A 27600-nucleotide genomic window follows, 5' to 3' on the forward strand; every position below is an offset into this window, starting at 1 on the left:
TTCCAAAATTTTTGTTTGTTTGCATAATTATACTCCAAAGGAGTTTGCATGGATTATCACAGATATATAATGATGGATACTGAACAGGACTATTTATTTAATAGTGGTCCCATTCAGTTGGAATCAATGAAAGAGGATTTTAAAACCAGGGAGCTGAAAACCAAAGAGATTTGCATGCCTAGTGAAATAAAACCTTTCTGCCCTTTTTTTATGATACCATCCTTCCTGAGATTCTGATTCAAGGTGTACAGGGGAGAGAGTTACTGTATCCTGTAACATTAAAAATCCAAAAGCAGGACTTCAACAGGGTGACTGAATTCCTTTGAGCTTTTGAGATGATTTTGGAAACTTGGAAGGCATCCAGATTTTTTCTAAGTCTTTGTTTTCAATCCAAAATAATCTGGAAATAATACCTGTAACATGAATGATATTAATGTATACCTGTAAAAAATACATAAACTGGTGGAAATATGTCTGCTTAGTCTTCTTAAATAACGATATGAATTTCTTAACATGATCACTTCACACAAATCCTCTCAAATGTTTGGGTGCTATTTAAAGGTATTCTTTTCCTGTTATAAATTGATGTGGACACGGAAAGAGATCTGAAAAATATTGAGCAGAAATCTAATCCACCAAAAATCTTTATGGATAAACTGTTGCCTTAGTAATCCCTCAATCTATAAACACCTCAATAAGACATATAGAGAAAATTGTTTGAAACTCTTACAGACCCAGTTCCTCTGAAGATGCTGCAAAGCTGGTCTACTAACACTGGTTAACTAGTTACATAAGGACCCCGGGAGTCATAAGCACTGCTCAATTTGCTGAAATGACAGGCTTTCTTCTTTTCCCTGCCTCTAGCTTGAGGATCAAATTTTCCATACAAATTGGCATGGTGCGGTAGATTTTCCCTCTGGTATTCCATATCCTTGATATTCTCTGCGTGGGGAACTGCCACTAATGCCAAAGGGATGCTTGGCTGGTCGTGCTCTCCCGATAGCTACTTCAGAAATGCTGTTAGATTAAATAGCGAGGGACAGCAGCGTTTCAGTCGTGATCCATCAGGCGGATCTGAGAGGAGCCGTTTGCCCTGAGAGAGGATAGACTTTCGAGACATATGGTGCTATAATGGGGGGGTGGGGATTTTTCAATTCCAATCCACCCATTCCGGATGAGAGAGACTGAGCTAATACCCTCGTGTATGGTGCACTGCATCTAGCTACGGAAGTAGCGTTAGGGTGGAATTTATGGACTCTCTAAATTGTTTGCCAGGAAATGTTTACTAGCTATGCACAATAAACGACTGTGAAAGCGTATTCCTGTGTTTAATACGATATGGGGTTTTTTTCCTTATATTTGGGTCATACTATTATGATACCAATAAAGGAAACCTAAAAAAAAAAAAAAAAAAAGAAACAGAAAAGAAAACAAATGAGCAATGTATGTTCATATTTATGGAACTTCATTTGGGAAAGTCTGATTGACTACAAATTGTACAGTATAAACTTATTGCCAGGACCTCTGGACACATGCCATGCCTTCCATATTAGAAATTAAATATATGACTTATTTTTAGATCCAAATATTCTCATCATCAAGTCAAGGTATGTTTTTAAAAAAGTCTCATTACCACAGCTGCAGGGGGTCACATGTCATGAAATTAGTGTACAAGTATAAGAGAAGTCTACCTACCAACTTACCAAAATGGATACATAGCTTCACAATGTAGAAATTAAACACTTTTGGATCACAGGAATCTTGGAATTTTGCTCTGGGATGTGACTCTATCTTCCTTGAAGCTCACTGTTGTACTAGGGACTACTGTACAGTTTTATTGGGTGTGTTAGATTAGATACATTCCCAAACATTTTTCTCTGCTAGCAAAGCAAAGTCAGAACTTTCTCTGATGATCTGTGCAAAGAGTTTTTCTGCTCTTTCATTTGATTTAATGTGAGGTTTCTATTGCAATATAATGCATCTAAGAACTGTCCCCGTTATTAAAAGACAGTGGGCACTAACCTAATTTGTTTTAATCGTACAGTAAGGGTTTGAGCCTGGAGGTAAGTTTGTACTTTTGCACAGCTGAAGACCCTCTTTCAGCATACAAATATGTGTATTTATATATCCAGCATGCTGTTCATGTTCATGGGGGATTTTCAAGTTTAATACACAGTTTCGCAGTTTCTATTTTTATTTTCTGTAACAAGAGTAACTACAATATACAGACATACCTTTCCCCTTTTTTGCTATGAATGTAACAGAAGAGATTAGCTGATAAAAATAAGAAGGAAAGAACATTTAAAACTAGACATCTCAACTTCTGTAGAAGATCATTTAACAGTTTTAGTCTAGTAAAAAATTGAAAATGCATTAGTAAAATATTTTCTCCACCAGGCTTGTTTCAATATACAATTTTCGGTAGAGTTGGTTGTTTAAAGATTTTTTTTTTGTAGGAATCGTACCAAATTTCCTTGCACTTTTAAAAATTGCTATTACAGTCTAACGATGAAGCTGATCCTGTAAGGTCGTTGGGGAAAAGACTCAGCACTTCCTCAAAGTCAAGTATGAAGACAGTTCTTGTAAAACAGTTAAAGGGTGAATTGTTTCTTTAAAAAGTTTTCGGAGTCCCTACCAAACTGATCACAAAAGTAAAAGTATATGAGGAATACATCATCTCTAATACTTCTAGGGGTAAAATGCAGCACTAATAAAGACGCACTTCAAGTCGTCTCAGTAACAGCAAAACTTATTTCTACAAATGGGGATGTGTAGATGTGGATGCACTAAGAACACATGATTCATACCATGGGATATTTGTTTTGATTCAAACTTCATTGTTTCAAGCAAAAGAGGTTTATGTAAGAGGTTTTTTTCTTCTCTATAATAAATATCTATTTCAGCTTAAACCTATTGCCTACAATTAGTGAGACAAAAAAAAAGCCAAATGCTTCAAAGGCCTTTTACCTGGACAGTGTCTATTTTATTAGTTTTAATCAGAGTTGCATTGGGTATGGAGAAGGAAAAGGCACGACTTTTAGCATAACACAGCCAAGAAGCTGACATGTCTCGTGCCTTTCTCTTCCATTAGAGACATGTTATGCCTCCAGATGCTGCAGTCTGGATTTAGGGGCATATACCGCTCTTGCACAAGTAAGAGTTGCATATGTTATGAGTTAATTTCGTTTTGTTGTGTTCTTTTGCACATGGCTTTTTTGAAACAGTTAAACGGAAAATATTTTTCGTTTACCATCTTGTATTTAAATATACTTGGATTATTAAATAAAATCTAAATCCCTAAGTAATACGTTCTACAGCTCAAATGTACAAATGCTTAAAGTTCATGGACAAATTACCTATGAGGGAATTACACAAATCCAGACTGTCCCCATGTGCTGTACATTGCATGTGTCTCAGTCAGCTGAAAAGTATGCCAAATAATACACCTCTTTTTACAGCTGACCTTCACTAAGCCCACAGTGCTAGACATTTTTCATTTGAAAAATAAAGCGTACTAATAAATGGACTTCACACTTTTTATTATGGGCATCTAATTTAAATGAAATATATGAAAATGCATCAAAGAAGAGAGGAAGGTGGCTACCTAAAGAGATTCAGTGCACCAAAGTGCAACAAGTAAACTTAGCTGATGTGAAAGTGCCTCAGATAGTCCCTTACTGGGATACTTTATTGAACCCAACCTGAAATCTATCACATTATATCAAAGGACATGAAAGTGGGATGCTGGATAAAGTATGACAAGTACAAATATCTCACAAAGGTTTATTTCAACAAGTAGTATCATATATTCACAGCTCATCAGTAGAGCTGCATTCTGTTTTGGAAAAATAAAATATATAATTATTTGACACAAACGCAGCTTTGGAAGGTGTCATTCTCAAGTTATGTCACTCGGATGCTTCTTCATGATATATAAGAGCTTACCAATGTTTTTTTTTTTAGTGTCACTGATGCCTTATAATAGTTTCCTGAATCTTTGAAATTTTATCTGCAAGTTAAAAACATCTTCGCATATATTTTTAGGGAAGTCCTGTTTGGTTTTTTTGGGGGTTTTTTTTTGGTTTTTTTTCTTTTTTTTTTAATTTTTCTCATTCTTTCACAAGACAGAGTATCTGCATCTAAAAATGCCCTCAGTTTAGTCTAAAATAATAATTCCAAACAAATGTTATTTTGTTTTTAATTTCTCCAATCAAGTATTTGTTACTAGCATTATCTGATACCGGATTTTGAGGTGCATGATGCTGTTATGCATTAGCAATTTTTAGGTCTTTGTTTCCTACACCTATTATTAAATAATGTTGCAATCCTGAAAATGTTTCTAGTCAGACAAATCACCATGAAGACAAATAGGACTCTGTAAAAACACAGGATTACTCCCATGTGAAACTGGCAAAATGAATAGACCCTGAGCTCTGCGGGGCAGTGAATATCTTTCTGTTCTGAATACTAGCTAGTTAAGGGTTTCTGCTCCAAGTCTAGAGCTCATCACACTGTAAATCATAACAAACACACCTGCAAAGTAAATAACATAATCCCAGCAGCTATTAAAACCTAGAGATTTTGTAATTATTTATCCTTGCTGCATAGATACATGCCTATGAGTCTTTTTCTCCCTCCAGAGAAAAGAAGATTAGCAACTACTACAAACACACATTGTAGTAGTATTAAACTCATTAACGTGTAGAAGAGATGACAAAAATTAGTGACTTATCACTCTCCCAGTGATGGAGGCAGAATTATGAAATATGCCCCCTGCTGCTGGTCCTGCAAGGGCTTGGAAATGTCAGCCAGGAGACAATAAATATTTCACATAGTGCTATGTTTTTGTCTCTATTTTGGTCTTTTTACTGTAAGCATACTGTGCATTTACCCGGTTAATCGATGTAAATCATAGCGTAAATCTTCTGAAGCACAAAGTTTTCAATCATCTGTATTTTTATTTTGGGTGACTCAGACTTGAACTGTAATCAGCACAATATTCATTTTGGAGCACAGTTGGAAGCAAGCATTGTTGGAAATACAGAATGACAAAAATGCCCTTCACCTTTCTTCCAAGCACAACAGTGTCTGTATTATCAATGGGGATCCCAGTGAAATGTCTTGTAAATGCATATACAGATCAAAACATACAGTGTGAATTTAATCAAAAAATAAAATTATTAAAATGAAAAATACAAGCCTTTTTTTTTCCCTCTGTGATTAGTAATTTTATGAGGAAAATGGACCAATTCTAGCATGTAATTGTCAAGATCTGGAGACAACAAAATAGAAAACATATTTTTCAGGTATTATTGACTTGCCTGCATATGCATTTTGAGTACATTTCTAAATACAAATGAAAGATATGCATTATTAAAATGTCCTACAAAGCTAGTCATAGCTGTTTTCTAGTTCAAGTATTCTTAAGTGGAGATAATACTAGAAAGAATTAAAAAAATGTTAAATTGCAATGCTACATGCAGATTGGGAAACAAATAGTGTTGTGCAAGAGGGTTCGATTTGCAAATAAATTATTTATTTAAAACAAACACACCCCAAAGTTTTGAATATGACTTCTGGGACTTTTGAGTATCTAATGTGACATGCAAGTTTCCCATAGCATGTGAAATGCATAGTTTCCCAAATTCTAAGAGCATTCCTGAAACATCATAGTTCAGGTGTGAAGTCTCAAGTGCATTCAGAATTTTAATATTTCATCAGTTTATTTAAATTAAATAGGAAGCATAAGATATTTTACTGGTTACAGTGGGCTGGCAATTCAAATAACTTTTAATGATGTAATTCAAACTTGTAAATCATTTTCAGTGAGGGCCTCATGCCTCAGCACAACTTTTCTGTAATATACTAAATTGCTGGCATAACTTTAAAATTTGTAATGCTTCGAAATCATGAAAATAAGAACAGAAGCCATATGTATGTGAGAGAAGTAGCTGACAATATGAATTCAGTCTTAAAAGTTTTTACAGATTGAGTAGTTGTCTTAAAAGCAAAAATTGTGTCTGATAAGTGTTAAACCATGGCACATGTAAGCGCTATAGAGAGTGAAATGGAAGTACACCACAGAAATGCAACGTTAAATTATGTGGTACACATTGTGGTAGTGCAATTTATCAGAAAAAAAGTTTTTATCACAAAGTATCGTAAAGATATCAGTATACCATAGTTTTAGAATGGTAAATATGATTATTGTCAATTTTAACTAGTCAGGGATTCAGTATTTTTGAATAGCCAGTGAACAATTATTCATTTTCTGTGCTAGGATTTTCAGTTAAGGCATTCAAGCCTCTCTAAAATGATGCATAATACCCAGGCTTTATTACTGCTTATATCTGTGGGTTTATATTGCAGCACAGGTACCAAGAGAAACGAGTTATATTGCTTCAGTGGGAGTTAAACTGGCAAAAATTAGGGAAAAAAGAAAAAGGCTGAAAATAAATATACATCTGTTGTGAATCTGGATTGACTCTAAGGTTAAATGATGCCTGCATTGACCAAATTGCCGTGGAAAAAATACGAACTGATTATAATTACAGTAGAATAAAACTTTGTCCTCTTGCTTTTGGTAGGCTCTTGAGTACAATAAAAACTTTGGCTAAAAGAAACTGAATTCATATTTGTAAGCTTTCCCTTTGACAGTAAGGAAAATATTCTTAAATGGTGCAAATTGCCATCTTTTCGCTGACTTCAGCAAAGCTATGACAATTTATATCACTCAAATGGTGGTCCCCAAGTATGACTTATCTATCTGATTTTACTGTAAAACGCATATTGCAAATATGCTAACCACACACTAGAAGTAACTGACAAGAGTCCTACTTACATTCTGATAAATACTCAGGAAGGTGGTTCTTTCAGTCTCCAACGTAAAAAAATCAGAAGGACTACAAAAGTCGTGAAGAGAAGGAATTGTAAACTGGTTCGTTCAGGTCAATTTTACATTATCTCCTGCCACATAAATGGTAAGTTAAAAAACCAAAAACGACCCACCAGCAAAACCAAGAAACACAAAGTGAATGCAAATAGTAGCCCATACATGAAAATATAAAGGATGTTCCAAACTGTGTTGGCTCCAGATGTTTTTATGAGTTAAACAGTTTACTGTTTTCACATATTTAAAACATTCTATTTTTTTCACTTGATGTTTATAAGCTTTGGGCAAACTTGCTGGCATTGATTTAAGCTATGCTTTTGTACCACATGTATGTTAAACACACATTCTGAAAAGGTACAATGCGAACAAGAATTCAATCGTTAATATTGAGAAGTATCAACTGCTCACAATTTTTTCTGTAATTATTCTGTTATTACTGAGAAGCTTTGCACTGAAGCTATAACTAAAAAGTTATATTTTTTTTTTTTTTTACAAAGGATGTTATCGTATAGCCATAGGTATTTGGTAACTGCACAGAAACTTTCTGAATCATTTCAGAAAGTGTTTGAAGCTGTTTATTTTCTTTAACATTAGTTGCCTATATTTATATTTGCATTCTCCTTATATAGTTTAAAATGAAAGCATAAAGCTCTGCAGTGAGTTGTATTTCCAGTTCATGCGTGCTTAAAACTGATTTTCAAAGAAGTAATAAGAACACTTGATGTAGGACCTGCAAACTTATTTGGAGACTCAGAAGCCCAGGGAAGCACATTCCTGAATAATCAGATTTGGGTATGAAGATATTGACAAACACGGACCTGTACCATTATAGCTTTGTTATTGCGTTCTTCTTCTTCACCTTTAGGAACCTCTCCTACCTCTCCCCAAAATACTCCTTTAGCTTGCCTCTTATTTCTCTTGGTAACCTTATCTTTCTATCTTTCTCGCTCTCCCTCTCTCACTTTCTTCATTGTGCTTCACTTATTTTTTTTTTTTATTTTTATTTTTTTTTTATTTTTTTGGTCATGTGCGAGAAATCCTGCATGGCCATCCTCTGGAATTAAGGCATTTTCACACCGCCTTGGCTCCGGGACTTCCCCGACCCCTTCCCATCTGTGGCGGTGTGACGGCTCCAGCGGCGGCGGCCCTGGCAGGAGGGGTGCTGGCATTCCTGCCCCTCCGGCCCCCCCGACTGCGACTCGCCGCCGTGGCCGGGGCTGGCGGGCGGACAGCAGCAGGTTGGAGAGCGGCGGAGGGCAGCGGAGCGGAGCGGGGCTGTGCGGGGCTCGGGGGCCGCTCCCACCTGGGGCCGCCCCCGCTGCCCTCGGGCCGCCGGGGCCGCTGCGGGCGCCGCGCTCCGCGCCTGTCGCTGTCTCGCACTTACTCGCTTCATGGCAGCGCCTGTCTGTGAGGGACAGCAGCACCCCTGTGCTGGCTGCCCGGCGTGTTCCCAAACTCAAGAGGGGTTCAGCCATCGAGATTTCTTTGTATTCCTCCCTTCTAATATTAGAACACATATTGAAACGATAAACACAATGAAAAGCACAAAATATTTCATCAGTGTTGTAACTGTATATTTCCTTTATTCTGAAGGAATATCAAGTTTTGAACGGTGCACAGAGGCAGCAACTTCTGCTTTGGACGCCGCTCCCTTTGTAAAGACCGCGTTGTTACAGTTAAATCTAAAGACAGTTATTAAAAAGAGTTAGATGTCAGAAAAGGGGGGAAATCTTACCGTCGAAAGACTGCTGCAGGTTCCAGTTGAGTCTGAAACTGCAGTGAAAAGCGGAGCAGCTGCTGAACAAAAGTTTTGGATTTTTTTTTTAAAGAAAGTCTGCAAAACTAATTTCCCACAAAATAGGACTCAATTTCCGTTTAAGAAACTAGCTCTTGCAAAAGTCATACAATTGCTGATTTTTTCCACTAGCAATTGAAATTCATTTTATCTTTAGCACATGGACCCAAGAATTTAGACCTGAGAGAAATGGTTTCCCTTTCTTTTTTTTTTTTTTTTTTTTTTCTTTTTTTCTTTTTTTTTTTCTTTTTTTTAATTTTGGTTTGGGGGGAGGACGAACAAGGTACATCAAGCAGGGAGAGCTAAAGAATAAAACCCTTGCACAGTGGGCACCTCTTTGGTCATTGATCACCAAATGCGTTATCCTGATTTAAACCAGTTAAGAGCCGCCTCCGTGGCTACTGTAATTCCACTACACGCATGTTAAAAAATAACTAAAAAAAAAAAAAAAAAAAGAAAGAAAAAAGACAGGCCCAGACTGTCCAGGCTGTCTCCCCAATCCACTTAAGACATTTGCAACGAAGCAAACGAAGATACAGGAAATAAACAATATGCGACTTCATGTTTGGAAGGGGCATAGGGCAGGAGGGGAGACTTCTCTGGGCAGCCAGCGCTGCTGGCACCGTGGGCGCCGGTAGGTTCCTCGCAGAGCCAGCCGCCGCTGCCGGGGCACAGCGTGAGGGCAGCCGGGGCAGCGCCGCGGCTCACCGCGGGTGCCGGCCCGGTGGGCGCGGGTGAAGCGGATGATGACCCGCACCGGGACCCTCGGCCCGGCCCGCGCAGCCCCGCACGGCGCCGCCTGCGCCCTCGCACCTGGGCACGCAGGTGAGGCGCTGGCGAGAGCGCTTCAGCCCCCGGGGAAACGGAGCGATGATGCCCCCCGCGCCGCCCCCCGGCCCAGAATCACCCCCCGCATGTCGCCTCACGTCTTTATTGCCCTCCCCCGCCCGAGGGGCGGCAGGACCCCGAGCGGGCCGTCAGCCCCGACGGGGCGGTGATGGCCCTGCGGGGGCCGTGCGGCTGGGGGGGCACCGCCGCCGATCCGCCCGGGGCGGGGGGGCTCCGGGGCAGCCGCGGCGGGGCCCGCCCGGGGGCAGGGACGAGCGGGCTGAGCCCCCCCGGAGCCGCCCCCCCCGCCAGGCCCCGGGCGCCCGGGGCGCGCAGCGCTGCCGCCCGCTGACGGAGCGGCTCGGCGCGGGGACGGCGCTGGCGTTTTGGAGGGAGTTCGCATGTGGTCAGTGCTGTGCTGCTGAGCCAGCCCCCAGCTCACATTACACACTACTGTATTTATAACCTCTCGAAGCTGTTTCCCCCTTCAAGCAGTTCTCTGGGACCACCTTCTATTGGCTTCAACCTCTCCCACTTCTTGACATCTGAGCAGCTCTGAGAACGGCTCATCTAGGTCCGAGTGTTTATGCAGCGGAGACTGGCCACTAGGGCTAAAGACCTGGATTATCTGAGCTCAGCTGCCTGCTGCAGAGTCTGTCGGTGCCGTTTTGGAAAAAAAAATCCCAGCCCCGATCTGTTTACAGTGAAAGTTGACAAAGGGTGGTGAAGTTGGATCTTTCCTAAACTCTCCTGCCTGGAACCTGAGACTTGCATGCCATGGATCACACACTCTTTGGCTGCCTGCGCAGCCCCCATGCCACTGCGCAGAGCTTGCACCCTTTCTCCCAGTCTTCTCTTGCCCTGCATGGAAGATCTGACCACATGTCCTACCCTGATCTGTCTTCTTCTTCTTCCTCTTGCATAATAGCGGGATACCCCAATGAGGAGGGCATGTTTGCCAGCCAACATCATAGGGGGCACCATCACCATCACCATCACCACCACCACCACCACCAGCAACAGCAGCACCAGGCTTTGCAGACGAACTGGCACATTCCTCAGATGTCGTCTCCTCCCGCCGCGGCCAGGCACAGCCTCTGTCTTCAGCCTGACTCAGGAGGACCCCCGGAGCTGGGCAGCAGCCCCCCTGTCCTGTGTTCGAACTCTTCCAGCCTGGGCACCAACACCCCCACGGGGGCAGCGTGTGCGCCAGGGGACTATGGCAGGCAGGCTCTGTCCCCGGTGGAAACAGAGAAGAGGTCCGGCAAAAGGAAAAGCGACAGCTCAGGTAAAGGCTCTCGCGTTCGGCAGCGGGGCGGGATCCGCGGGCGGCGGGTGGCGGGGGAAGCGGCGCGCTCGGGCCCCGCGGTCCTGCCGCCGCTCGGCCGGGCTCGCTTAGCTCGGCACGTTTGGCCCGGCTCGGCCCGGCCCGGCCCGGCTCGGCTCTGCTCGGCCCGGCCCGGCCCGGCTCGGCTCGGCTGGCCCGGCCACGGCCGCCGCCGTGCTCTCCCCGCCGGCTGACACCGGGCTGCCGGGTTGCTCTTTCCCTCCAACGCGCTCTCGGCATCTCCGTCACTAACGCAAACCTTATTAAAAGCTACGGGGGGAGAAATAAAAAGAAAAAAATTCAGCACGTGATAGAGTATGAAACCAAGGTGGTAGTGGGGGAGAGTTTCCTACAGCCAAGGAGAGAAACGTTTGTAGTTTCGGTGCGGTTTTCAGCATCTGGTGCCGCGGCCCCCTCCCCCCTGCCCGATACGACACCTCTGCTTCAAAATTCAGAATCCAGCGCGCTCCTTCCCCTCCGCCCCTTCGCCGTGGAGCTGACTGCGGCTCCGAGGCGATTGCACAACGCTTGGAAGCGCTGCCTTGGAAGCGGGGATTCGGGAGAGGAGCTGGTGCCTTGCTACCCTGTAGGATCTGAGTGAGCCTGCATCAAATCCTCAGCGTGAAGGGGCAAAACTTGGACTCTGTGAAGCAAACGGGTGTATAGGAGTTTCAGAAAGCTGCTTCACTTCAGTTTGCTGGTGGTGGGGACAGATGAAAAGAAAGAGCAGTCTGACTTTTAAGATCACAGTAATTCTTACTTAAAGGCGAGCATTAAAATATGTAGACTCGCAGTCATTCCAGAGCGATGATTTAGCACCAATGAATGTACAAAAAAACTTGACATTATCTCTGCTTTCTAAAATAGCAAAGCCTGTCAAAGTCCTGCTCTGACAAAAGCCACTCGGCGAAGGCGACACAACTGATGGGACTTCCGTAAGGGCACACATGAACCGGGGGGTCACCAAAAATACAGTGAGATGGGCAGGAGGCACTTGAAAGAGAGAGGGCTCAACAGATTGAAAACTCAAGAGCTGGCGTAAAGAATTGTTTGTTATCACGGAAGAGAAAGTGAAAGGCTTTTCCAGATATGTACGCAGCTCACAACTGAAACCATAACCTCTTTCACTCAAAATGTAAGCTTGGTAGAGTGTAAGCAACACAAAAGATTTTAAAAAATAACCCTCAAGGATACCATCACTTCCTTCATTGTCCATTACATTAGAAAACATTCACAGTTACAGTAATTCAGAATGTATTTATCTGAATTTCGTCTTACGTACTGGTATAGTTGCTAAAAACTCTTCTTGAGTTTAAAAGCTGTATTTAGTTCAAACACTGCTGGTAAAATACTTTGTTTTGCTTTCTTTACTTTACATGACAAAATGAATGATCTGATTTTGTGAGATGCATGAACAGCCCCTGTTACAACTGAGAGAATAACTGGATGCCTGCCGGTGTAAGGATTTATTGTATTTGTCGGTCTATTTAAAGCTAAAGGAAAAAAGGAAATTGGTCCCTTTCACTGTCAGGGAAGTATCTGAATCACTTTCTGTTTATTCCATTCTTCAATACAAACCAAAAAAACACCAGTGGGGTGCCTTTTACCTTACCCTGAAGTAACTGGAGTCTTCCACTGGATTAGTGGACAAGAGTTCGAGCCTTTAGCCATGGTTACGTTTATCTTGCAATGTACTTCGATCCTCACTTTCTAAGACTTTCTGGAGATCAAGGCAGGTAACTATTTCCTCCTCCCTTCCGCTAAGAATAAAGTATGACTGTTCACACAATTGTGAATCTCTCAAACTGAAAATGGATGTCTTTTGACAACAACTGCATAGCTGTTGTATGCTTGGTTTTTCTTCAGGAAAAGCCTGCATTTTGCACTGAATATTTAACCCCTCCCCTTTATTAATCCTGAACTCTGGTGGTAGATATTTAATGCCATTCTCATATATGGCAACAAGAATTATTTTAATTTGCTGTGTTTCTATATTTGTCATCCATAATTGCCCACATTTGATTAAACATCATCTCCTTTATTTCTCATTAATCTTTTTTTTAAACAAATGACTGTGCTTGGAAGAATTTCTTCCATGCCTTCATCATACTTGGAACTACTTCAATAGACATTTGTAAAAATCCTAATAGTAAATAACTAAGAGGTGAAGAGAGAGAGACTGCTTTAGGTTTCAGTGCCAGCATTCTGAGACAATTATTAATGCTCTTGCTTATTTACACATATATTTCCTCTTCTTAAGCATATCACTTGAAGCCACAGAATGCTCAGCGTTTTCTTGAGCACTGAATCTGTTCCGCATTTCAGAGCTGAATTAACCTTAGGCTACCCCTTTCTTGCACTACTTTTGTTTCTGTATGTTTAAGGTAACAAAGCTGAGTTTGTAGATAGTTTAAAGAATGTAAAACATGATCATTCCTTGTATCATTTATCTTCCAAACAAGTAACTGTTTCTTAGCCATATAGCAACTCTGAAAATTTATCATAAGGGACGCCCCATTTTAGTTATTTGTTATGACGATGGGAGTGTGATGTTTTAAAATTATAAACAAAAATCCCGAGGGCAAGAAGAATTTAATATGATGGGCTGTGTGTTTTTCTCTGGAATTCACATACTGCAAGGGAATGGGAGGATACAGAAATATTCTCTAATCTGTTGCACTTTCATTTGGGGCTGAGAAAACAAAGTGAAATGTGCTCTCATGATAGTTATATAAACTCACAGTTTTCCTTAGCTTTAACCCAGATTTTAAGCAGTTTGGGAAGTTCCCTTTAAAGATATTGAAAAGACTGCTACAGAACAGGGTGAAATTTTCAGCTGTTCTCATTGTAAAGGACTGGGAAATACTGCTTACGTAGTCATCAACCCCTGCTTGCTACAGCTGTCAGTGTCTCCAGGTTTTGTAGTTGCTCTCTCATTATCTGCAGAACATTCCTTTCAACCTGCGTAGGCCCAAAAGTGGGTCAGTAAAGTTGCCTGTGAACTGAGCAGTGATGCATACAATTCTTTGTATGTTAACATTTTGCAGTGAATAATGGCATCTAAATCCTCACCTTCGCAGCTCAGCTCTTTGTATGTCCAGGCTGTATGAAGAGAGAGACAGTACTAAGTTTGAGGGTCGGTTACAAATAAAATTGCTTATTTTAAAGTGCCCTAATGGTCAGAATTATCTGTGTGCTAATGAGGTGCGGATGAAAACCATGCTGAGTGTATAGAAAACATATTCTTGGAGTGCTTTGTTGCTTTGTGGTATGAGTTGTTCTATATGGAATATTTTGGATTTTTCTAATGCCTCCCCTTCTCATTACTTGCCTCTTAGTTTCAGGGCTATTTTATTTCTGTTTCTTATAGAGTAGATTTTGATTCTCAGATGATGCAGAACACATCAGATGCAAAGTTACTTCTGTGATTTCCTAAGTTACATTACTTAGGTCCAAGTCTTCTTAAGACTTCAGTCAGGAAAAAGGCATATTAATGCCTATATAGGAACTGCTATCTAGATTTACTGAGAAATGTGAAAAAACAATGAATCTGGTAGCCTTAAGGAGGTCTAAAGTGCTATGGTAAAAAAAAAATCTGTACTATGCTGAAAAGACCAAGGGGAGGCTCAGTGCAGTTGAAGGAGTTCTTCTGAGCAATACAGCTATTCAAACTTTAAATTGCAAGAGATAGCTATATAAGAAAGTTGAATTCCTGTTATAGTCTAATGTAATTAAACACTTTCCCTCAGGCATGAAAAGCCTTTTTTTTAAAAAAAAAAAACAACAAATTTTGCCATGGGAAAATGCTTTCTATGTGGCACAGGTTTACAAGAACAGGCTAGCAGGTAGTAAAAATTATTCATGTTTTAACTGTATTTACAGTAGTAGCATTTAGAAATGCTTCTGAAAAAGCATTTCAGGAATCCACTGTCTTACTAGTTCGGTCAAGCGTTTTAATACCTGGTCTGATGGGTTTTGTTCATTGACAAAATACATGAAAAAACCCAATACATTTCTCCCCCACCCCCGAGTTTTAATATTTTGTAACTTACCCATTCTCAATATGCAAGCAGTAAAAAGTTGTATCTCCAGGGAATTTATTTTAAACACATCTAAATATCATAAATCATACGTACTTGTTTGAAATGGTCTCTAAAAAGCAGGTCATTTTGATAAATGATTATAAATACTGTGAAATCATGAGATTTGAGAACTTCTGATTGGTTTCTGAAACATGTCAGTAAGAAAAATGAGCTGCACGCTTGTAGTCAAAAAGCACTGTGTAGCTGATTCATCAATATGTCTGTGCTTTTCAGTGTGGTTGTAAACGGAAACAAGAAAAAATACATAATAAAGCATAGCTCTTTTGGAAAGAGTTAATTTGTTTGGTATCTCGTATAAAAGCATCATTTACCATAAGAAAATCAACAACAACAACAACATCTCTGTAAATTAAACAATTTCAAAATCTGATGAATAATACACACACACTTAGGAGAAAACTTTCAAGACTGATTGCTTATCAAATGATGGACTTACTAGAGTCCTACTTGCTGAATTGTTTTAATAGTTGGAAACTTGCAAGAAATTCACCTTTGTTCTCAGGAAATAGAATCAGGAACTTTTCTAAGACAAAAAGTTTGAAAGACTACTTTGCTGATACATTTTCAAAATTCTTTGCCCCTAGCCGAAGAACTTTGTGTTGACAAAAAGGAAAACACAGCACAAAAAGAACTATGTATGGCTTACAGTTATGCATTTCTGTCCGTTTGTATGGATGATTCAGTAAGATTTGAAATTCTCTCTCTCCCCGTTCTCGTCAACCCATCCTTTCAGATGCATTGGAAGGCCGATCCAGACTTTCACGGGATCACAAATGGTTTTGTGAGAAGGTCCATTGACTCCAGTGAATCCACTGAAGTGCTCAAGGCTTTTTAAGCAATCAGAGCTTAATTCTTTTACCTGGGCATGAAAGATTCAAACATTCTGGTAATATTTGGATAAAATTTCACTTAAATAAATCAGGAAACTATAGTTGTAGACACCTTTTAGGATTTTTAAACTTCTGTTACAAGATAGTGAAAGAAAAATGCTTTATAATTCTTGTAGATGTTTACTGATAAAATGTTTGGATTGCCTGATTGTTTGAAAATTGCCAATTGAGCAATTTTCATATACACATTGAATTTTAACTACATTGGTTTTCACATCCTAGGATAAAATTTGTCCTATCATATCTAGTGTGACTTCTGTAGTATTTTGTAATGTAAGTAATCAGATTATGAGTATTTTTTCTGTCTTTTTGCCATTTTTAGACATGCCAATTATTTAATAATTTTTTTTTTATTGAGCCTGTTAATCTGCATTTTGTTTGCCGCAAGGACATACTTGTTCTTAAGTGGTATGCTCTATCTCAATTCCTCAAGAGTAAGATTGAACTCTGTGTCTTGAAATTCTACAGCAGGCAATATTATCTTTGCTTCTGTCTGTTGATGCCCTAATATTGCTCACTGGATTATTGCTTTCAAAGACACTGTTGGCAGTATGAATAGTCGCCATAACATGTTTTTCTCAGTAGCAAAGTGTACTCTACCAAGGAGTTTTGTAAGCCTCCGGAAAGGAAGCAAAATAAATCTGGTTTCATCTGCTAGACTGAGCAAAGTTTAAACCCATCAGTAAAACGTAGTTATGGTGGGGTAGGATTCAATCCTTATTTTTGCTATGCTACCCTGTGTCCTTGTTCTAATATACTTAAGAATGCAACTTGAAAGGATGCAAAAGGAAAGTCATATTTTTTAAATATAAATACTTGCATATGTCGCTAATAAGGTTTCTAACTGAAATAGTGTGGCGTTAGAGAATTTTGATAAACAGTGCTTGAGGCTACTTCATTACATCAGTGCGCAGCTGGGCACTGAACCCAGTCCTATGATCTGTCTCTAGCCTGTGCCCTGTCCTTTTATGACTGTTTGCCCAACTTATATAATGGCCATGCCAGTGCTTTCCTTCCATTTGGGAAGTGCTGTAAACTCTTATGAAATGAAAAGCTTTGTGTGCGTGTGTGTGCGTACATGCTTTTTATTTTTAGTAGGCTCTAAAGACTTACAGATCTGCATCACAATTTCTCTAGTACTGCTAGTTGCAGAGTAGGAGCAAGATGGTGTGCAGCCACTGTGCAGAAAAATCCTTCCTCCTGCTACTCAGCAGGGCAATTGCATCACCTTTACCAGCATGAGCCGTGTGACTCCATATGTAGCCAGAAGTCATTTGACTTCTGGGGTCTTCCATGAGCATGTAGATGATTTTCTGTTGTGTTTAATGAAAACCTGAGTTCAAAAATAGCCTGATGTAATTGTGCAGTCTAGTCTTATGTTTTAAGTATTTGAATCAGTAGAAAAGAAAGTTATTGAAATAAATGGTTTATAGACAAACATGCTAGGAGAAATTTCATCAGGAAGATACCGATGACAAAACTCCTACAGATTTTTGTTAGGACCAGATTTTACATCTGGTTATAAATCAGATTATAAATGCATCTTAGCTTGGGAGAAGAAGATAGACCAGCTACTCATGGTAGTCCTTATGTTTTTTTCTTATACTCTGTCTTGAATTTTTCCAGCGGCAAATATGGCAAAGGAATGCTCTGGTTTAAAAAACCACTGTTGCCATTGGTCTTGGCTTTCTAGCATGTGTTGTCTTTGGTATTTATTAACACGTATTACAAAATCTATGTCCTTTGATAAGTTTACCTAAATCATTTCCATGTAATATAATATTTAATAAACAATTGTATAAATCATAATTATGTTATTCATTTCACTTTGCAAATTTTATACATATACCTGTAACTTCGCTACTGCAGAGCTGCATCACTGCATCCTAACATTCAATCAATGATGCAAAGTGAAAAAAACCCCACATTAAAATAATGGGATATAGTAATAGTGCCCTGTAATACATGAAAATTTTCTTCCGAAGTCTCCTTTTAAACACTATAAATAGACTACTTAGGTTGTCAAAATTCTACTTTTTAACATCAGTAATACTAAAGATGAAATGTTCACTGCAGATTAGAAAGGATATCTTTTTTTTCGAGATCTTGGACCTACAGAAGATACCAATGTACCTCCTATTCAGAATGGTAGTTGATTTTCTATGTGGAATTGTAAATTTTTACAGATAGCTTTGGGGATAGGTGATTTTACTGGAATTTTTATCTATTAATAAATAGACATATGATTATGTGGCAAAAGAGAAAATAATATTTGGAAATTTTCTCCTGAATCTTTTATTGATTAATGATGTATGTAATCACTGGATCCTGTACGTTCTGAAATCCTTGGAGCTTCTTACGCAGTAAAATGGAAAGAAGCAGACTGAACTTCGTATTGAAAATTACCTGTGCTGAATAAACCTCACAAGAAAACATCCATGAGAAGTTAATGACCATGTGAAAGAGTCATATTGTACTTGAACCTATGTTTTCTTTTGATTTTCTTTAATAAATGAAGTGAAATAATTGATAAAACAAAAGAAGCAAGTCTTAAAGCAATGAGTCAAGACTTTAATTTATGATAGAAGAGAATAGTTTTACTAAACCAATAAAATCCAGTGGATTCTGAAACTCTAACTGGAAGGCAAGTGATTCTCTTTCTTTCTTTCTTTCTTTCTTTCTTTCTTTCTTTCTTTCTTTCTTTCTTTCTTTCTTTCTTTCTTTCTTTCTTTCTTTCTTTCTTTCTTTCTTTCTTTCTTTCTTTCTTTCTTTCTTTCTTTCTTTCTTTCTTTCTTTCTTTCTTTCTTTCTTTCTTTCTTTCTTTCTTTCTTTCTTTCTTTCTTTCTTTCTTTCTTTCTTTCTTTCTTTCTTTCTTTCTTTCTTTCTTTCTTTCTTTCTTTCTTTCTTTCTTTCTTTTCTTTCTTTCTTTCTTTCTTTCTTTCTCTCTCTCTCTCTCTCTCTCTCTCTCTCTCTCTTTCTTTCTTTCTTTCTTTCTTTCTTTCTTTCTTTCTCTCTTTCTCTCTTTCTCTCTTTCTCTCTTTCTCTCTCTCTTCTCTCTTTCTCTCTTTCTCTCTTTCTCTCTTTCTCTCTTTCTCTCTTTCTCTCTTTCTCTCTTTCTCTCTTTCTCTCTTTCTTTCTCTCTCTTTCTCTCTTTCTTTCTCTCTCTCTCTCTCTTTCTCTCTCTCTCTTTCTCTCTTTCTCTCTTTCTCTTTCTCTCTCTTTCTTTCTCTCTTTCTTTCTTTCTTTCTTTCTTTCTTTCTTTCTTTCCCTCTTTCTCTCTTTCTCTCTTTCTCTCTTTCTCTCTTTCTTTCTCTTTCTTTTTTTTCTCTTTTCTTTTTCTATCTCTCTTTTTTCTCCCTTTCTTTTCTTTTCTTTTCTTTTCTTTTCTTTTCTTTTTCTTTTCTTTTCTTTTCTTTTCTTTTCTTTTCTTTTCTTTTCTTTTCTTTTCTTTTCTTTTCTTTTCTTTTCTTTTCTTTTCTTTTCTTTTCTTTTCTTTTCTTTTCTTTTCTTTTCTTTTCTTTTCTTTTCTTTTTCTTTTCTTTTCTTTTCTTTTCTTTTCTTTTCTTTTCTTTTCTTTTCTTTTCTTTTCTTTTCTTTTCTTTTCTTTTCTTTTCTTTTCTTTTCTTTTCTTTTCTTTTCTTTTCTTTTCTTTTCTTTTCTTTTCTTTTCTTTTCTTTTCTTTTCTTTTCTTTTCTTTTCTTTTCTTTTCTTTTCTCCTCTCCTCTCCTCTCCTCTCCTCTCCTCTCCTCTCCTCTCCTCTCCTCTCCTCGAGTCTCCTCTCCTCGAGTCTCCTCTCCTCTCCTCTCCTCTCCTCTCCTCTCCTCTCCTCTCCTCTCCTCTCCTCTCCTCTCCTCTCCTCTCCTCGAGTCTCCTCTCCTCGAGTCTCCTCTCCTCGAGTCTCCTCTCCTCTCCTCTCCTCTCCTCTCCTCTCCTCTCCTCTCCTCTCCTCTCCTCTCCTCTCCTCTCCTCTCCTCTCCTCGAGTCTCCTCTCCTCGAGTCTCCTCTCCTCGAGTCTCCTCTCCTCTCCTCTCCTCGAGTCTCCTCTCCTCTCCTCTCCTCTCCTCTCCTCTCCTCTCCTCTCCTCTCCTCTCCTCTCCTCTCCTCGAGTCTCCTCGAGTCTCCTCGAGTCTCCTCGAGTCTCCTCTCCTCTCCTCTCCTCTCCCTAATTGATTGAACATTATTTTATAGTAAATAGGATATGAAAAACTAAAACTGAAACAGATTACTGCAAGCTTTTAAAAGTGCTTCTTCCTTCTGCATTCTCTCAGATCTCTAATAGCTATTTCTTATTTTTAGCACATAAGCCTGGACAAATGCTGCCTTATATAAATTGCGTTAGATGCACTTCAATATCCTCTGCCACTATTGTGAGTTTTAATTTTTAGACTGTGATCTTACAATGATTGTAGTATGCATTTAATTTTGTATGTTGGGAGATGAATGAAATCTTGGGAAGCTGAAGTCAAAACTAGCTATTGAGTGGAGCCAGGATTTCACAGCTGAAGTAGTCATAGTACTTTGATATGAACACCACTGAAGTTAAGTGTATGTTTACACATTTTGGTGAATTGAGGGCATTAGTCACTTAAATTTACCAAGCGGAAAAAACTGTTTCCCACTTTGGTCCTTCTAAAAATAGATACTAAAAAAATCTGTTGGACATATGTGGACTGACAGTATAGCTCTGAAGAAAGTTGAATGAACTGTGGGGTTTTCTACCTGCCAAGCAGAAAATGGCGTATTCTAGATGTATTCAGTCTATCCTGAGTGTGCTTTGGGCGTTCTTTGGAAGGGGGTGTTTTGACACAGTGGGTGAGGCTCCTCAGGCACATAGCTTTTCAAGGCTTTCATTTTCTCTCATCTGGTGGAGAATACCAGAACACTGTAGGCTTCACAGAATATGTGGACAAGTGAAAACTGCTTATTAAAATATGCTTATTACTGTACAAAGAAAGGTAGGAAGAGTGACTGGATGTCTCCTAAATTTGTGAAAATATCGGTTGGTATTGTGAAGGAAAAAGAATTTAAGTCAGATGTGTTGATAAACTAAACAACAACATATTTTGAGAGGCTTTGGTACACTGAATTGGTAAAAATGGTGTGAATGGAAGCCTGGGCAGCTACAGCAATGTTGACCACTCAAAGATTTCTTGTAAAACTGTGCTTAGAATGCCAAATAGTTTTTTCTGCCAGAAAAAAGCAGCAGTATAATAGGGGCTTAAGCACATTCACGCCTTTCAAAGTTATATTTTCAGAACTAGACATTAAAAACTAGTAAAAGTCTGCAACTCATACCCGCCTTACGTAGGGCTTAGAAAGAGCTGAGAACGTTACAAGTTCTTTGCAGTTTGGTTTTTTGATTGACTCAGAATTGACATAGAAATATAAAGCTTTTTTTTTTCCTGTTTCTATATTCTTATTTTGGGAGTACCACAATGACCTCAAGCTGCAGCTGTGTCTTAAGTCTTTGCGTTCCTGAGGACATTAGAACAATACACACTTAATGGTCTCACTCCTGGCTCCCTCTCCCTCTCTCCCTCCCTCCCTCTCTCTCTCTCTCTCTCTCTCCCTATTTCTTTTTTTACACAAGTCTATTTCCGAAGGAGTGTGTGACTATATATTCTTTTAATTTCTACTCCTTCCATGAAAAATGAGCACTCTCTTAATTTCAAAACAAAATATATGACTTTTTATCTTAATCAGATATCCATTAGATGTAACCTACAATAACTTAAGAACTACAGTGATCTGCTAAATAAGGTAAGGTGATGTTAGTTCTATTAGGCAATGCAAGATGAAACAGTTACGAGTCAGATAAAAATAGAAGGCTTCATTAGCAGCTGTTCATGGGGCATCTTGAATTTGCAGAATTATGTCTTTTTTTGTTATTATTAGCACTTTAATTTACATGAGTTTTTAATAGTTTATTGGGTCAATAAAGACAGTATAATTCTGTCCGTATTATTTATAATTCTGTCCGTATTATATATTGGTATTAAAAATGGCAAATGCAACATCTTAAATTCTAAATTAACAAAAATGTGAACATGTATAGGAGAAAAAGCTAGAGACAAGAGTGCAAACAATTTTGATTGCTCCATATTATGAAGAAATATTCTGCCAAACTTTCTTGTAGTTTTGCTTAGTTTTGCATTTTAGTTTTTACTGCACTCATTCAGACTCCTTTGCTTTTATGCTTCAATACATTGCTACAACTTTATGAGGCAATTATCTTTGCTACTTTAACATGAAGATGTGTACAGAAATCAAACAATATTCAAACCTTAAAAATCTGTCTTTATTTTACTGGTTCCAAACTGAAATGTAGACAAAGGCAGAAGGTGCCAATTGAGTTTGCAGTCTGCTGGCATGAGAAGTATCAGAGATTTCAGATTTTTGTATTTACAAACATATTGGGAATGTTTTTCCAGACATGACACCCAAACCAACACTCTTTTGGATAGAGGTTGTGTGTTTCAAGTACAGTGGCTAAAAGTGTCCAGCCATTTTAAAGTATTTTTGGTGAAATATAACCTAGAGAATGACCCAGTCCTTCAAAGTTCTTGGGAAAGCCATTTCCTTTCCTCCTGCAATAGTCACAGTTTTGCCAGTCTGTTGCTCTAATTCTGTGACAGTTTAGGTTACTGTGTATAATTCTCCTGGAATTAACAGCATAATGTTGACAAAGTTAAGCACAACCATGTCAGTTACTGCCCTGTTGTTGATTCCTTCTTCTCCATGCTGTGCTGGGCTAAGAAATGTTAATAGTTCCACCATGTATGGGTAGATATCATGAAAATATTATTTATGAAGGCTCTGTCTTATCTTGTGTATTTCAGGCATGTTTCCACAGCTAATTGATAACCTTACTTCACACACAAATTGAAAGATACATCCATGTTAACTGGGAAACATTTGGTTGGGTTTTTTTCGTAGATAACTGGAAAGCTTGGTGTTACCCATATAGTGGAGTCTGGCTGCATCTTATTGCTGGTCTGTTAATTAAAAGGACTTTGTTAACCTAACAGCAGAGTTATAGTACAAAAAGCAGACCTGAAATCTAAAATGAGGTGGAAATGAAAGAAGTACTGCTCCTATCTGAGGTGTTAGTACAAACCTACATGGAGCCATTCTAGTTCAGAAGATATTTGGAGGGGAATATATATTCCCTAAATACCTCTGGAAGAGTATTTCTGTGAGTTCTGGAACTGAAACAAGTCCAGGGAATATGTGTATCCTGTTGCAACAAGCACAAAAAAAGAAGGTCTCACTAGTCAGCCTTTGCACCTTCCCTGCCATGTCATTTAATGGCTCATATATCTCTTCTCTCCATAAAGCTGAACTTTATGTGGTAAAGGTCGGTGTCTTTATAAAAGCAGACAGCATTTCCTTTCCTTCCAGGGCAAGAATGCACAGATGTAGGAAAAAAAGTGCTCACAAAAGAGACCTAGGGTGAGCACAAAGCATCTTTTACAGGCATAAAACGACTTTGTCCTTGGTTTCCCCAGTGCAAGGCCATGGGCTACTGCTTTTTCTGACCAGGTTGAGATTTACAAGAACTTATTTTGCTGAGAGACTTTGAAAGTTGTTTTTAGTCTTCTCTCTTTCCAACATGTTTTCAGACTGGTTTGCAAATGACTTTTACACCACTTATCAGAAATTGAATCCTGTTTTTCTGACCTGTCCCTCTCGGCTTTTATTTTAAGCCTGCCAAAACCAAAGCTGATGAAATGATCATACCTTTCAATCACATCCTTTTGAAATTTCCTTCCTAGAATCATTCTTTTGGTTCCACCTTATATTCTCAGAGTTAAACTAATTTCACTGCAAGGCATTGCCCAGTGTCTCAGTCAATGTTTTGTATCCTGTTTCTTGTCTGCCTCAAAATTTTCTCTGTGCTGTCTTAAGCATGTTCTTCCTTTTCTCCATTCACACTTTTCTTTGTGTTCACTATGGCTCACATACGTGCAAAAACCATCTAGAAACAATATTCTGTCATTAGCCATTGTCACCAATCTCTTTCTTTGAACTTTTTTTGGGTAACTAGGTCTGGCATGTCTCTTCTGTGGACTTGAGGTCTGTAAGAAAAGTTTGCGAGACAGAAAGTGAACAGAAAAAAATAAAAAAAGAAAGAAAGAAAAAAAAAGATCCTTCATAAGCCATCTCTTCTCTCAAGGTTTTAACTCCAAAAGGGTGTGCACCACAGAGCAGATTCTGTAAAAAGCTATAGCAAAAACTAAGTATGAACCAGACGTGACAATGCTGATATTTATTATCTAATAACAGTGATGTACCCAGTGTTGAGCAGAGCTGTGTGTAAAAACAAAGTACTTAAAACCAAGCCAAATGTGTGAAAAAAAAAACCTAAAAAACAACTTTTGTAAAATGCGCTCTTTTAACTCCAAGAATTTAGGTAATTACTTGTGGCAGAAGGAATGTGGTTCAAAGACAGTAAAGTCTCATTTCGAAGGGGCTTGTAAACTCTTTAAATAGCATTGGCAAATTGTTCTTTTATTCCAGTTTTCTGTAAGAAGACTTTTAAAAACAATAAAATATTTTTATTTTTCTGATAAAAAATTTCACTGATATAAGAGACATGAACATATCTTCGGGGTATGCATGTGCATATAAATACATCAAATCTAAAATAACAGTAGATAGGGACCTGCATAGTCCATGTGATTTGACTGGAACAGCACTTGGTTATACTGTGTGTTATTTTATTTCTAAACATGTTTTAAAATCAGTTTGGGAATGAGGAGGTAGCTTCAGGAAGGGAGAGAAAAGCAAAGTTCTGATGATAGCTTTTGAATTCTTGGGCTTGACAATTTTTCAGTTATTTTAAACATCCAGAGTTTTTCAGCTTAATATCAGCAAATAGAATGCATGGTAAAATTAAAGAATATCAAATCTAAACTGTGAAGACATAAATTCACATGAGGATCAGCTCACAAGGTTGGCTGCTTACAGCTAGTCTCTAGTGGGCTTTTTTCCATATCCAAAAAATCACCATACTCTGGCGCAACCTTTAGGCTCTGTGAAGAGGGTTTTATTCCAGGACTGGGATAGACAAAAGTAGTAGATGCCAGAATTGAGGTGCATTTGCAGAGTAAGAGAGAGAAAGTTTTACAGCTTTTATCTCAACTCTTCTCTCCCCTTGCTAGGAGTAAATCTCTTGGGGTTTTTGGTCAGAGCTCTCTCAACTTTATAGAGGAGGAAGGGAGGATATGCTAACAAAAACCTATAAGTCTGTTGTGTGAGTAACTCACAGTTCTGGAGCTCACATAAGAATCTAACTATTTGAGAAGACTTTTTTCCAAAAAAAAAAAGGTAGACAGATGATCTTCTGATCAAAATTTTGGAAAAAACAATAGAAAAGTTACAGACTTCTGACAGTGATGGAGTCCTTCTCCCTTCCCCCACCACTCATCAGCAAGCTGATGTTTCCAGCAACTTCAAAAACAGAAGACTTCTCTGTAATCCTAAATGTGCATAAGGAACAGATTAAAGTCCTGATTTGTGAAAAAAATTGAGCATATGCTTAAGAGCCATTGACTTCAATGAGAGTTAAATACATCCTCACACACGCTTCTTGAACTGGAGACTAATAAGGATATTAAAGAGGATCAAGAGGCTGCTCCTCTTCAGGAAATGCTGCAAAACTGCCATAGCTGAAAATTATTTTGGTCATAATCATGCCGACTCTCATCACCCCTCACCTCGCCTCACTTCCAATCTACACAGAAGAGAAAAACCCTTCTCTCCATCTCTTCCCCTCTCTTTTCCTCTTTCCACCATGCTGCTCTATGCCAGGCTGAGCTTATTCTGGTTCCAAAGAAGAATTACAGACTCTGCAGTGTCCATTAGGGATGACATTGTTTCCAGAGTAATGAATGTGGATGATGGTCAGATAATATCACCAGTGGATGGTGGTTCAACAACCCCCCTGAGAGAATTAATTATAAGATAATTACATTTCTGTATAGCTGATCTAGAGGAATCCTATGTACAGGGAAAAAGGTACCCCCTGCCAAACAGCAACCCATATTTATATTCTTTTATTAGACGAATGACAGATGGAGTGAAATAGTGATGTCTAAAATGCTTGAGTGTGGGTTGTTTCTTTTCAATTCAGTATGACAAAATGGGGTATATATACGGTTTTTGAGTGTGGTACTCATTTATTAAATGCTCATTTGGATTTTAAAAAATAGCTTGCCTTCATTAGCCATCTCGGGAGTCAGACTCCATGGTGTAATAAATCTCAGTTGCAGGAATTTTGGCCTGCTACTCATCTTAAAAAACTCAGAATTTTCTTTTTCTGAGCCTTGTCTCATACTCTACTACAGTCCTCAGTAACTTATCCCTTCTCTTTGTTATCTAGATTTAAAAGGCAGTTCTCATATATCCTTGGAGTAGCCGTTTGGCAAGGAGTATCTTTTCTTCAAGTCACTCATTCCAAATTTTTTTGTTTATTTTTCTTAATAAAAATTCTTTCTACAACTGAAGCTCAGAGTTAACTTTGGCATAATGGCCATTTAGCATAGTATCATTTAGAGGATATAATTTTTGCAAGAATTATAGAGCAGTAGAAACTTTAAACCCACATATAGTTTGGAAAAGAAAAAAAAGCTGAGAATGGACTGTATGTTTTTTTCCACCCATCATATTTTATTAAATTAGCTCATGTAAATTAGCAAAGACCCTTTCTGCTAACTCTGTTTATATCCTTGAAGAAAAATTCTTCTTGCTTCAAGTCAGAAGAAAACCCAGATTTCCATTCATACTTTCGTGTGTTCACTAGTTGCTCTGTTCTTTGCTGCTGTCTCTGCTGTAAAATTAAAATGAGATACTCAGGTATTATTTCCTTTTGTCCAGTCATTAACTTGCTTGAAAGTGTTGAATATTTCAGTATTTTCTGTAACAAGTCTGAAAAATTTCTGGTTTTTTAATCAGATATTTTTAAAATATGTTTGAATTCATACTTTCCTGGAAACCAGGTTTCTCACAGGGGGAAGAAGACTGGAAATGGACTATTACTCCCCCAGGGTTGTTACCAGGTAATGCTGTGCTCTTCCTGTGTGATCTGTTTGAGTTGCAGAGGTATGGTACTACCATAATTCCTGTCTGTCTCAATAGTTGCCCACTAACATTTAAATACATTGTCTTATGATGATTTAGTACAGATTTTAAACATCATAGGATGTATCAGGGTCCAGGCACAATGATGTATCCTGGACTCTTGCAGAGCATTGCAGCTCCTGTATCAGGATCCTCTGTAGGTTGGACATAGTTCTCTTAAGCAGCAGGAATTCTTTACATTTAAAACTTCCCTTAGCAGGGTGTGCTGATGCACACATCGACTTATATTCTATTTCCACACCATGATTTTTTTTTCTTGTGTAATATACTTGGTGTGTTTTTGACTGTTTCTACTGCTGTGTTTTGCTTTATGCTGATTTTCAATCTGTTGTATCTTCAAATCCATGAGTAAAACTTTGACCACCTTTGGATAGCCTGGTAAGATGGATTCTTATTTTTTCAAATGTATTAAACAAAAATATTTTGTTCCAAAAGATACTGTTTTGCAAGATATAGTTTTACAATGACTCTGTACAAAATATATGCCTGCTACAAATGAAAAGAAAATATGGCCAATAGTCCCTAAGTGGGTATTTTATAAAGTTTGTGTTTTATTCATCTAACTGTACCAAGGAATTTAAAAGCTGGAAAAGCTGGCATTAAACTTAAAGGGTAATGGAAAG

General features: G+C 38.6%; 1 protein-coding gene and 1 long non-coding RNA gene across 3 annotated transcripts in view; one reads left to right on the forward strand and one right to left on the reverse strand.

Annotated features, from left to right (window-relative positions):
• The first annotated feature begins 9825 nt into the window (after positions 1–9825).
• The window catches only part of MEOX2 (mesenchyme homeobox 2), a 54277-nt gene continuing 36502 nt past the window's right edge, over positions 9826–27600 (forward strand). The window contains exon 1 of the mRNA XM_086855434.1: positions 9826–10803. Coding sequence (XP_086711560.1) covers positions 10293–10803 — 511 coding nt within the window. The 5' untranslated portion in view covers positions 9826–10292. The remainder of the gene's footprint in view (positions 10804–27600) is intronic.
• The window catches only part of LOC111924276 (uncharacterized), a 57387-nt gene continuing 51901 nt past the window's right edge, over positions 22115–27600 (reverse strand). Inside the window, exon 5 of one of the 2 annotated variants that reach the window (XR_015277647.1) lies at positions 22115–23913. This is a non-coding gene — a long non-coding RNA (uncharacterized LOC111924276). Of the gene's footprint in view, positions 23914–26552; positions 26667–27600 lie in introns of those variants that run through there. The other variant, XR_002861563.2, reaches the window with a different exon arrangement.

This window comes from Cyanistes caeruleus, chromosome 1, assembly GCF_971803275.1.
Source record: "Cyanistes caeruleus chromosome 1, bCyaCae1.hap1.1, whole genome shotgun sequence".
Taxonomy (NCBI): Eukaryota; Metazoa; Chordata; class Aves; order Passeriformes; family Paridae; genus Cyanistes; species Cyanistes caeruleus.